The 13,664-nt window shown below is 40.8% G+C and overlaps 1 protein-coding gene across 1 annotated transcript in view; it reads left to right on the forward strand.

Moving 5' to 3' along the window:
* LOC118413465 (malignant fibrous histiocytoma-amplified sequence 1 homolog) overlaps positions 1-13,664 on the forward strand; it is a 23,536-nt gene continuing 9,872 nt past the window's right edge. Inside the window, exons 1-3 of the mRNA XM_035816864.1 lie at positions 1-79; positions 6,778-9,908; positions 10,700-10,800. Of these exons, the coding sequence (XP_035672757.1) occupies positions 6,932-9,908; positions 10,700-10,710 (2,988 nt within the window). The 5' untranslated portion in view covers positions 1-79; positions 6,778-6,931 and the 3' untranslated portion in view covers positions 10,711-10,800. The remainder of the gene's footprint in view (positions 80-6,777; positions 9,909-10,699; positions 10,801-13,664) is intronic.

Consider the following 13,664-nt stretch of genomic DNA (forward strand, 5'->3'; position numbering starts at 1 on the left):
GACGAAAAAATGGCGGTTCCTGCAAAGCGGCGGCCTTTGCATTGCTCACGTAAAACTGACCTTTTCCTTTCATGTACCGGTGAGTTTCGCCTCAGGGCATCTTTCTAACGGTGTGTTATTATCTACAACACTGGGTGGTATAGTTTGAAGCGGTTTGAGAGAGAATTCTGAGGAAAGTTTCCTAGGAAAGGGCGGGAAAACCTTCGCGTCGTCTGATTTTCTTCTCTCAGGTAACGTTTTTGTTTTGATGGCTTGAAGTGGGCGACTGCCTGGGGTTTTAAAATCGTTTGGAGCTCGCGTTTTGCCTTCAAGTTGGTCAAATAAGGTATGATTTCGTTATTTTTCTCAATTTCTTTCACGATATGAAATTAAGGTTAGGTAAAATGCAGAGAAAGCTACGAAATACTCCGTAGGGAAACATAAGGAATTGGGGCTAGCATGGGGTAGCGTGCGGAATTTTTGATTGGCAGCTAAAGACAACTTGATCCCGTGGACAAGATAAAAATGACTGATGAGCCGTGCCTTTATTTAAGGACAATTTTATGTCCTGTTTCTGTCTCTTGTGCTCTTCTGGTGAAAACAAATGTATTCTTAAGTTGAAAAACTTACAAATTAAATGCCACAAATATCTAACTTTTAGTAATCTATAACACATTTTGAACCCCAACAATGTGTCGTATTTCTTCCAGTTGAAAGGTTTTGGTGTTGGGTTTACATTTGGTAGCTTGAATTATGACCCACCTCTTTCTGGCAACAGTTTTAAATTCACTGTTTGGCTTTAGACAAAAAATACACTTAGTGACCCATTTCTCAAGTCGGTTGAATTTGTTCATTTGGCTAATGGTAAATTGCCTTCATGTATAACACAAGCACAAGCAGCATATGTCTGTTTGATACAGTAACAGTCGAGCCAGAAAAAATCCCTACCCTTTTCGATAAGTGTGCTGGGTTCTCTATTATAACGTTCTCGAGTTGTGGCTCTCCTCAAAGTCAAACACAGGGCCTAGACTTTAGACTTTATATCCCATCCAGGGTGCATGTGCACCCAGGTGCACCCAAAATTGGAGCTGTGCACCCAGTTATTTTCTGTGGGTGCACACTGCACAGGGTGCACCCAAATATTTTCTTATGTTTATGTACGTAAAGATATCAAAGTATACTAGTATACATCATATTCTTGACATCTGAGTGTGAAAGATAAATAAAAATGTCTGTCATAGTACTTGAAGTTTTATTATTAGGTTATTACTTAAATTTAAGTGGTGCACCCAAAATTTTTTAAGCTGGGTGCACCAGTGCACCTAATCCCAAAAATGAATTTCGAGCCTTGCCATCAAAGAGGACATCCCTGACTGGAGCTAGGTACTAATTTTTACCGGAATTGAATGGAAAAATTATAACAGATAAGCTGTAAATTGCCTTTCCCAAAGGTACTACAAATTAAGTTACTACAACATATGTGCCTTCAGTGCTAGGGATTCAAACCCAAAGCCTATAACTAGTAGTAGTAGATTTTAAGTCACCAACAAGACCACCTTGCCACCATTCATAACAATTGAATTCCTTGGTATCGCCAAGTAAAAATCTTGTTTTGTTTTTTTCCAGCTCCTGAATAGTTCTTTCATGGCTTAAAATAGCTCACCTTAATTAGCATATACACCTGTCCAGAACAGGTGACATTCCCATGGGACTGACAAACATAATGACATGACCATCCAAAGGCATGACTCACAGGTGACAGGGATATTAGAAGCGCTCAAAATTACTGATATTTTGAAACTATAATCCAACTAAGGTGATTTCATAAACCAGAGGCAATATTTACATGTATATATAATATTTGCAGTTTGATATTTGCTAAAATATAAATTTTAGGAAGTAGTTGGTTATTTGCCATCTGGGTGTCAAGTGAACTTTCTGTTGGGCAAATATTGTATTACCAGTATTGTATAACGTTATATCACTATTATTTATGCCAGAGAGAATGTTTGTTGAATTTTTTTGTACCAGCCTCTAATTCATGTATATTTAATATAAAGTGTAAACATAATGAAATTTGCATACATTGGACAATTATTTACATTTAACATTAGCTGCTGGCGGTATCATTTGTGCAATTTTTGCACAATTAGATAACATACTAGCAATATTGTTGCTTGTACTGTATTCATCATTATCATATTCATACCAAATTGCTACCATGCATTTCAAAAACCCCTCTTTTGTACACCACTATAGTATTATTACATCACCTGTTTTCCTGATAATAATTTAAATGCAGTGCAATTATCACCTTATCTGTAATAATTACCACAGAAAGATGAGTTTTTTTGTCACTTTTAATATTCTACATTGTGTTAGCAACTTGTGATTTGTAAATTCTTCCAAAGAGCAAGAAACGCCTGTAAATTGGTTGTTCAAAATGTCTGTTCTTCATCTTTCCCCCCAAACATGTCTGCATTTGTGCTTGCAAATAGGTTTATTTCATTATATATGCCCCCAGATTCGAAAGACAGAACAGAAGTTCCATATGGTTTGAGTTGTGGTGGTACAGTTCTTTCAGTTAGGGTCAGGCCCTCATGACCTGGCACTGGCCTTGTGCTACAAGAAATACCGCCAGGGCAATGGAAAAAACACTAAAATGCACGTGAACTTTATTCTGTTTTTAGATTGAAACTTGGGAAACTTGTTTCTAGATTTTTGGTTTTAAGTTCTAATTATAAGTCATAGCCCACAACAAACTATACATTTATATTTGACAATACATGTTTGAACCTTTGTTTGTTCATGAAAGCTCGAATCAGCCTGCAAGCCACTTTTCATTGAGTTCATGAGGGAAGAGGCAAGGGTAAGACAACGTATATAACAGAGCTGATACAGTTTATTGGCAATTCACCTGTAACTCAAATCCCTATAGCCTAGTATAGGTAAACCTTCTTGGCTTTGTTGCTGAAACATTTAGCCCATATGGGAATATAGAGTATCTATACAAGTTATATATGATTGACAATATTAGCACAGTGTCTGCTACATTTCCATACATGTTTATTTCTGGAGGCACCACCGAAGACACGGGACACCCATTTTACCTCCCTTCCAACAGATGGGTACAGCCCCAACCGAGATGCCCTACCCAGGATAGAACCGGGCCTCCTTGTTTAATAGTACCCTGGGAGCCAGCCAGGACCAGGTAGCTAGCAAGTTCTGTTCGGGGAGCCAAGGCAGTCAGCCCACCGATCTCACATATGCGCTCCAGGGAGTTTAAGTCTGAAGGAGTTATCACTACCATTGGATAAGGGCAGGTGGACCCCCAGGGCGCTAATAGGAGATCAGGCGGGCCTGACTGTCTTGGGCCACCAAATAAACTGTCCTAGCAGCCCGATCCTGGCTGGCTCCCAGGGTACCTTGTTAGTAGTGTTACCAACTAAGTAACTGGAACTATGATCTCGACTTGTACTTTGAGGCAGGGACATCCCACTTGTATTTTAAAGTTATATATATAATATATATAATACTAATAGATACGATTAGTGTTGCTGAATCTAGTGAGTGAAAGAGGTTGGGGCTGAATTTTGTTGGCAAGTTTAGTGGCTGTTGGCCCAAGGTCAAGTTTTCCTCTCCCCCACCCTTACACTGGTATCCATTATGCCAATATGTAACTTAATGTAGGTCAGGTACACATCATGTGCCAGGAACAGGGAAGTGGCGGCCTTCAGAACTTTTTCAACCCACCATGGGGGAGGGGAAGCTAGACTTATCACACAGGAAGAGGATGACTCAACCAAGGTCCCACGGGATAGCTGGCCACTCTGACTTCCTCAGACTCAGAGCCAGTCACCATGGTCCTCAGGATTGGTTGTCTAGCATGGATTGACTCAGTGTCTGTATAGTTTGGATGTTTCCCAGATACAAGGGCCCTTTAGGGGATTTTAGCTCCATGAAACTGCCCCTTTGGTTTTATTGAATTATAAGCATCGTCAGATGTAGCCATCGTGGTCTTTCAGTTGGTGTTGAGTAACCTGCAGCTAATAGGACACAGGTGGCGGTTCTCTCTGTTGAAGGTAAAGAACAGGTTTTTATCCTTTTGATAGTGAAAGAGTTTTCAAAAGCATTCTTATTACTCTTAATTGGTTTGAATGGCATATTGTGTTATCTGGTATATGTCTGCACTGTATATTTTTGTCTGTCACCTGTCATATTAGATATGTACATGCGAAGTATTGATGATCCCATCTGAATACCATTTTATGCCATTGATATTGACTTTATGTGGTCATGAATATCAAATAACACAACAGAGTTATCTGTATCAATAACAACAATTTTTTCTGTAATCTTTATGGGCCACATGTAAATCATGCACAGCTGGGGTTTGACTGAGCTGACTGACGCCTCCCAGCAAATGGTACATGTTGTAGGGGTGCATGTTTAGGTTGTGGTAGACTCTTGGCATGTGGGGAATTTGTGTGCTTAGTGCCTGGTGGACGTTTATCTAAGATGAAGAACAGTTGCTAGGGGCTATTGCTAAATCTTGAGATATTTTTGAGCCTTAATTTATGCTAGGCTGCAAATGGAACAGATTACTGTAAATCTTGAAATGCTTGTAGTAGTTTTATTTTTTTTGCAGTCTTAGCAGTGAACTACTGTACTGTGGAATTGTTTAAATTTCAAACTTAGATAAAACGCTGCAAACTACCCTTTCCCTTCCTACCATGAAATTAAGTCTGCGCGATTAGTCCATATTTTTGGATCTTCAGGATAATTTACTTTATCATTTTTCACATACATTGAAAGAAATTTTGATGTCTGTCTTTTTCCTTTCATTCTTCTTGACAATGTGCACTAGTTATAAACTGTTCATTCACCTCCAAATGTAGTGATTACTAGTAAACAATTTAAAGAGGGTTTCCAGCCATTTGAAAATGCCTGTCAATCATGGCATTTAGCATTATCACCATGGGACAGTGTCTTAGATAAGATAAATGTAAGATAAATGCTCCTATCATTTACCACTGATACATAGATTGATAAATTCCACCTACTACAGTGTCCAGCTGTCTAAATGTCGTAGCCACAGTTAGAAATGATGACCTTCCCATTTTGCCTGTGAAATTGCCCCAGGAAAAGTATGGACATGAAATATTTATGAGGTGCATGAACTTGCCCAATATGATAAAGTCTAAACTAAACAGGCATTAATGGGCTATCATCATTATATAATACATGTATCATGATAAAGGAGTTGTAGTGAGGCCGTCAAATGGAACTTTAATTTTAAGCAAACACAAAAAGAGAAAAAACAAAAACTTTATTTACAGTTTAATGTAGTGGGATAAATTTTAGTTGATACTGGTGACGGTTTATTGTACATGTAAATTCATTTCCTTTCGCAGTGGTTTTATATTGCAATAGGAAGAAAAAAGGAGGTTATTCCAGTGTTTTAAATTTATGGTTGAAACAATTCTGTGTGATCTGAACTTATCATAGTACTAGTACTAGTAGTACATTTTTCAATTTGCATACTAAATAATACTAGTATTCACGGTGTCCTGAAAATAAAGCTACCGCAAAAGTTTTAAGATTTACAGTGATATTGCCCTATTATTATCCAATATCCATAAGTTCTATTTGCATGTAATTCCAATAATTGGACAAGCTTGATAACCCAAATAATGTACAGATGAGTATACCATATGATATAGTGTAAAAAAGCCTCTATATCATAGTGGAGAAATTTCTGTTGGAATCAAGCTATTTTTATATACACATGTATATGATCTGTACCTAAAATGTTGACCAAATCCCATCTCAAAGCTTGTTGGTGTCCCATGAGGATGCCAGGAATATTAAGCTAATGATGTTTGATTAGCAAATTTACATAAGGCTGTTAGATAAACCAATAGAGATTACTTACGGCTATGTTGCATTCATTCGTGTTTGTATGCTAAAACAAACCACTCATCCTTGTTTGCCATTGTCTACACTACCATAGCATGCACAGTCCTGTGTTGTCAAGTATGGGTGCGTGTATTGGAAAGGGATTGAGATGTTGAGTAGTGAACTGGACTAGAGTGCCTCTGGCCAGATATCTCAGATATTTATGGTCAGAAGGAATATTTAGCATTAAGACTAAGAAAGTAAGAGATTGAAAAATGTGGTTGAAAGAATGGAGATGTTTAAAATAGATAGATGTCAACAAATACAAAGGAAGGTCATGTTCCAAAGTGCGCAGTAAATTTTGATCGTTAAAAAAGTATCTATTTTGTACAGGATAAACAGACAAATCTATTTATTTTTGCTGTTGGAATTTTTTTACTAACATCTTTTTCATACCAGTATAGGGCTAAATACTTTCCTGTCCCACTTATTGTTTTGGAGCACATGTTGTAATTTTTCATTGTTAAGATTCGTCACTTGAAGCTAAGAAAATTAGAATGTTCATTAGTTTCATGTCATGAAGTACAAAATTTTTGAGGGTACAGGACAATTTTCTCGTCCATCACAACATGCAGTAACCTGGATACCAGACCCCAGCCCGATCTCAATTGGGCAGGGGTCTGGTATATGAAAATTTTCCATCCTGGGATGGAGGAATTGTATCCTCCGGAGACAGCACTGTGTGATGACTATGATATAATGGGCACCCAGCCATTTTTATATGCTGAAGTGTCAAACCAATTATGGGAATAACACTTCAACAAGACACCCTCCACCGTCACGGTCCACCTCTGTAAACCAATTAAGGTTCATCAGTTATTTGTTTTCTTCCCTTTTTAGGTCCAGTGATGAGCAGCTGGGTGACAATCAGACTTCAAAGAGGAACTGCCTGATGAAGATGGGGTCTCTAGCACAGTACAACATGTAGAACAAGACTGAAGACAATCTCCTATTCCTACATATCACCTGCTCGCTGTTGATCTGCGGAAGAAAGATGACGGCAAGCGAAGGAGACAAGAAGTTAAAAGCGGAGTATCTGAGAGAACTGATGTGCAAAGGAATTTCCCTCGAAGAGCAGTGGCAGCTTTCCCTATGGGACAAGGGACTGGAGAGGGTTCCCTCGGAACTCACACAACTCGCGGAGTTACACGTTCTCGACCTCGGCGGGAACAACTTGAAGGAACTTCCCTTGGGGTTCAGCCACTATTTGACCAATCTGGGCGTACTGGACTTGAAGAAGAACAACTTTGCAAGCTTTCCGGAGCAAATATTAGACTTGGCCAGCGTGACGGAGCTCGACCTCAGCTACAACAAACTCAAAAGTATTCCCCAAGAGATCAGCCAGTTACAGAGACTGCAGAAGTTTTTCCTAAGTCAAAACTACATCCAGGTTCTTCCACAGGGTATATGCGAGCTTTTCCTGCTAGAAGAGCTGGACATAAGCTATAACTACCTCACCTACCTTCCAGCTAAGTTTGGGCAGCTGAAGAGGCTTCGGACTCTAGATTTGGATCACAACAAGATTCCCTACATTCCGCAGCAAGTGTTTGAATTAAGAGAGCTGGTTGAATTTGACTTCAGCCACAATACCGCCATCTCAGGGCCACTGCCATGCAACGTCGCCTTCCTCACAAACCTACAAGTGCTTTGGCTCAGCAGCAATGGCCTTACTCTTCTTCCTAATTGTATCAAAGACCTTGTGCTGCTAGAAGAACTTATCTTAGACAACAACAAGCTGCACAATCTTCCGTGCGACTTCGAGCACTTACAGAGGGTAAAAGTTCTAAATCTCGGCTTCAACTGCTACGAAATTTTCCCTCACGCGGTGCTAGCTCTCAACCGAGTGGAGGAACTTTTTCTAAGCAGGAACAAACTGTCTCACATCCCGGAAGAAATCGGACTCTTAGAACACCTCCGAGTGCTCTGGTTGGATCACAACAACGTGGAAAGCATTCCGGACTCCATCACCAAACTGGTGAACATGGAAGAGTTGTCCGTGCAGGGGAACAGGCTCAAGTGTCTACCGGAGGGTTTCGGCAAACTGTCGAACCTCGACTGCCTGGACGTACGCGAGAACCCCTTATTGCAACCTCCGCTTGACGTCTGTAAAAACGGTGTGAAGGCCATCGCAGCTTTTCAAGAAGAGCTGCAAAGGGTAAAGGTCTCCGTCACGCCAAGATTCAAACTTGCCTTCGTCGGGAGGGAACATTCGGGTAAGACTCAGCTTAAACATTCCTTGAACGGCGACCTGAACGTGCCTTCAGAAATGACGTCCAAATTCCTCAACATATCAACCATGACATTTGACTCAGGCGCCCGCGTGGACACAGTCGTGTATGACTTCGGTGGTAACAGCATGTACCGCTTTGCACAGCAATTCTTTTTCACTGAAAACTGCCTCTACCTGCTAGTCGTCAATCTCTACGAATACAGGGACTCCACGTTTTGGGAGGACGTCGGGTACTGGCTGAGCGTTATCATAGCACGTGTGCCTTACGCTTGCGTGTGCATCGTGGGAACCTATGTCGACCAGTGCGATGAAGATGACGTCGAAGACAGAAGTCTTGATATTCACAAGAAGATTTCACAAATATTCAACGACATGAGGACAAAGTCGCATCTCCTTAGCATTGCGAACAGCATGGAAGAACTCTTACAGGAAAGCAGTGTGCAAGCTTCCGTGCCTTCTCAGTCAAGCCCTACAAGAAGAACCAAGTACTTTCAGAGCAGTCAGAACAGGGTCTTATCAGCCATTCTACCTGTCAGCTTGGCTGACGACCATCAAGGTGGTGTAAAACACATCCAAGACCTCCTGCCTTATTTGTACACCAACGTGCAATTGTTCCGTAACAACAGCTGCCTCACAGTGCACACCACGTGGGTCCATCTGGAGGACATGATAAAGGATAGACAGGAAACGTTGTTTATCTCTCTGGAGGATTTCCACAGCATGGCTGCTATCGCCGGCGTACCGAAGAGGCAGCGACCGGCGATCCTACAGTGGCTTGAAGACAGAGGTTCCGTGTTGTACCTCGGTAACAACCCCCATCTCAGGAAGTACGTCATCCCTACGTCAGTGAAATTTGTCGAGTTGTTCAATTGCTTGTTCGGCTACGCTCTCAGGGTACAATCGGAACAGCAAGCAACTCTGTATCCCAACAACATGCCTGCTTCCTCCATTCAGCTTGTGACAGAAGACTTGTTACAGAGTGGTGTGGTCGCCCCCTATCTTTTACATGCAGTACTGCAGGAAGCAGGGCTGACTGAACCACAAGAAGTGGTGGGTAGGCTCCTCTGTGACTTGGGAATGTTTTTCCCGATTCCTTACCACCCAAGCCACAATGCCGATACCGGAGAAGAAGGGACCTTGCGGGAACAGGAGACTTTAGGAAGGGAACTGGTCTCCTTTTCTGTACCGTGGTTCAGACGCAAACTCGGCTGCCAAACCGGGCTAAGACTCACTCTACCCTACTACCACACTACAGTACAGATCGAAACCCTGCAGATCAAGTGCTGCGTGTGGCACTTCTGCCCGCCGGGACTGTTCGAACGGTTCACCGCCACCATCCACCCCCACATCGTCCACAGGATGGACGTGTCTAACAGCTGTATTGTGTACCGCGGGAAAGTCCCCGTCCTCGTCGAACTCAAGACCTCGCAAGACCTCACGTGCGTGCTCTTAACCACGAAGATGACTCAAGTGAACACGTGGTCAGCCTGGCAGGCTATCGTCCCGCTGGTGAAAGAACTGTGTGCCTTGTTGGAGGAGTGGCCGGGAATGCTGCAGTCTCTCCACGTGGTGTGCCCCCACTGTCTACAGGCAGGGGGCGCCGCAGAGCCGCACGAGTTCCCAGGAAGACTGCTGACCCTTCCCAGACCCAGGGAGCCGGCGACAGTGAAGTGCCCCAAGGGCGATGGTGCGGACGTGAGCGTGGCTCTGGTGTATCCACCTGAACCAATAACAACGTTTGGTGAGTAGTTGTTGCAGTACATTGTAGTAAATGAAGTTTACTTTTTGAAATACTGTAAATGGGGAAATGTTCGCACTGATTTTATGTTAACAGGTTTCACCACAAAATGAAAACCACCTCATGAGAAGTGTTTGTTTCGTCATCCATCCACCTACACCCTTGTTTCAACCAAGACCATGGCCAACGCTCAATTTTCTGCCTACTGTAAAATCAAATCCCCACGAACATTTCCCCTTTGGCAACTAAGAGTATAATTAGGTGTACTTCAGTCCAAAAGACCGCTCAGGACTGATAGAATTTGGTCTACGTGAACAGGGCTAGGGGGTCACTATGCAGTTTTCTTAAATTAAACTTAATGCTTGTTTTAATGAGAAAAATTAGTTCTGGGATTGGGACCAAAACCCTTACCGGTATGACCCTTATGAAGAGGTAGCATAGTCTCTTGAACAGATTTGACTACCTGGTTTTGTGCATGTACATGTATTGGAGTTTCACACTTAATTTATTATATATTTATTTATCATATATTACCATACCTCTATGGTTGTGTCTCAATCTGTCAATTCAAATTTATAACTGGTATAATTTGCTAATAACTAAAGAAATTGTGTGCTGCTTTTGATGAAGATTTGAATGCACGTAAAATATTCCTACCTGTACTTCCATCATTAGCCTCTAGGGGGAGCTGTTTATGGATGCAGCTTTCAATGTACAAGCACCACATTGTGTCAGCTTGGAAAAATGGGTGCTGTTACCTGCGGTAAAAATGTGCACTTTTCATTTCTTTGCAGAATCTGTATGAACCAGTGTGTGAAGCAGTATATGTCACTGTGAAAGCAGTGTGTCTGTCTGAAGACTCTAATGGAAGATACCACACTGCAAGTGTATGGAGGTAAGTTGTACAATGAATTTAATTTCTTCATTTAACTTATTAAATTAATTTAATATATTAGAATAAGTCAATAACTTGACATTGCTGTTTTTAGAACTTATTTACTTTAATTCATGAATACTGTTCATTGACCATTGTAGTTTACATTTGTACAGAATAACTTTATTGCGCAACAATTGTAACAGTTACAATGTATGGCAATGTGAACAACTATATACTAATACAAATAACTAACAACTAATGTAATATAATATAACAGTATAAACAATCTAGTGAGTATCATAAAGCATTATCTCGTTTTTGCAATGAGTACTGAAGTGATTATATTTAAGCTCCAAACTTCTGCAAAACTTACTAAAGTTGTTTGCTTGTATTTTGGCTGATGATTACATTGTATAAAGCAAGAAGAATGGATACTCAGACTCATACATCTACATCTACATATTTTTACCCCCAGATGACCCAGCGAGGGGCAAAGTAGGGGGGGATACTTTTAATGCAGAGTTACAACTTGCAGCATTTTAGTTCTGTTTTTCCCCTGATTATTTATTTCTGGTTGGTACATGTACTCATTTCTGATGGCCAGTCCTTTATGGAGAATTTTTCACAAATTTGTTGACTTTCAAACATGTTTAGATGATTTCATGTATCCATGTTGTGTGAATGTTATTTGCTGTTGCAAGTTCTTAGTACCGGGTACTTAGTTTGTGAAACTACAAACTATAGTTCTCAATAGGCTATCCACTATTAAGAGTGCAAAAGCTGTAAAATGGAAGTGAAAACAAAACAGTTTTTCATGTATTTTTGTGATGTCTGTGTGGTCAAAATTTGCATTTGGCACTTTGTGCAAACACCCAGTGTCAGTATGTTAGCATTGAATTCCAATGTCTTTAAGTGGCTGACAAGTTGACACTGTTTCCAAAGTACTGTGCTTGACATGCAGCCTGTAATACTTCTTTGACCTGCTAGATGGTGCTTCATTGCTGGCCTTAGGGACTCTGTAAAGGCATACAGTATTGTGTGTAGCTTCAAAAGCAGTGGTCTTGAATCAATGGGATTATAAACATGGCCTTCTTTTCTGTAGTGTGCAGTGTATGTGGAGTACATGGATTGTTTTCTATGTATCTCACTATCAAGTTTGTATAAATTGTAATGTCAAATAGGTACCGATAAGTCAACAAAAGTCTAGTCTGAAGACAGTAGACAGTGCTTTACTCAAACCAGGTCAGCCGTTCCAGTCCCAGTACTTGTGGTTAGACTTCGGGGAGGATGTTTTCATTTGTAAAAAATGCCATAATCCTTTGAAGAAATCTCTCCTAGTCGCATATTTCCGGCTCCCAAGTAGACCGTCATGCAGGATTTGGCCGAGATTCTCGTTCTGTTACCTCGGGCCTATGTCCCACAATTATGGCAGTTTAAAACGCTAATTTCAAACCTCGCACACACGTGTGCCCACATGCGTGGTTAGAATGCGGCTTATGTTCGGTATTGGAATTAGGCTTAAGGACCTGTGATTCGTGATGCTTTTCGAAGCCCTTGTGAACTTTAAGTTGAAGTTTACAAGGACGAACCATACAGTGGGAGGGGGGCGTGTATACACGTCTCCTTATCTCTTAACTCCCTGGCTAAGTCCAGACTTAGACATGTCAACACAGATTGATGGCCACTTAAGGGTGCTTCTGCCCCGCTGACAGGGGGAAGTCAGTGTGAAAGGGGATTTGGGATGTTTCACATGCTTTTCCATTCACCTGGCAGCAGACATGCGCCCCAGACACGTATTTGATGGCACGGAATGTGTCTAATTGGAGTGTGAGAGCTCTGATCCTGGTGTTTACCTGCCAGGTGATCCACGTCTCTTACCTGTCAGGTTTGGACAGCCACCGGGCGAGGGACAACTCTCATACACTGCCTATCCTGATATAGAAACTACATTCTTACACTCAGTTTACTTCAGTTCTTTTGTGTCATACTGTATACTTTTGTCGACTTCATGTTATTTGATTGTGTTTTTTTAATGTGGATGGACGACTCCAGGAAGAATAGAGTTTATGATAATCATTGTAAATTCTAATTGGAGATCGAAATAAACAAACAAACAAACAAACAAACAGACAGTCAAACCTGACTAAGAAGAAGACTGCACAACAAAATTAGAACCTTAGGGACTTTAAGAGACTCAGATACAATCTGCTTGAAACTTCTTTTATTTGCATTATATAGGTGTAAATGTATTGTACAATACAGATTACAGAATGTAGCTGAAAAAGATAACTCAGGGGACTGATAAAATCTTGTGTATTATATAGCATTAGTATATGGACAGGTGGTCATTATGGTCTATATAGACAGAATTCTTCTATAGAAATTGTTTGTGTCAACTGGAGAATTTTATAAGGAGCAACCAAAGTGTGGTCATATGGCCAGGTGGTCCTTATGTAGTGGTGGTAGAGTTGTCTGGTATTACAAGAGTTCCAACAGGTCAGATCTGTGTCTCTTAAAGTCCCTTAAGGCTTAACTTAAGGTTGCGATTTTTTAAAAATAGCCCATCAGAAGATCGCGTGAATGAGATAGACCATGAGAAGAGCCCTGGCATGCATGCCATACTTAAGATGGGTTAGCTAAAGAACAGGTATTAATCTCCTTCAAAAGACTGTACATGTGTCCATATCCAACATAAGATAATGTTTCTTGAAAAATGTTATTACACTTTTTACACTTTAATCACACATGTACGTGGTTAAGTATTTGATTTGATTGTCGTGAAAATATGAGCATTATTGCAGTTAATGTCACAGTTATGATAATATTGATACTATAAGGCAGGTGGTGGTATAAGTTGTGAGCCAATGTGTGTGTATGGGGTG

This window comes from Branchiostoma floridae, chromosome 4, assembly GCF_000003815.2.
Source record: "Branchiostoma floridae strain S238N-H82 chromosome 4, Bfl_VNyyK, whole genome shotgun sequence".
NCBI classification, from domain to species: domain Eukaryota; kingdom Metazoa; phylum Chordata; class Leptocardii; order Amphioxiformes; family Branchiostomatidae; genus Branchiostoma; species Branchiostoma floridae.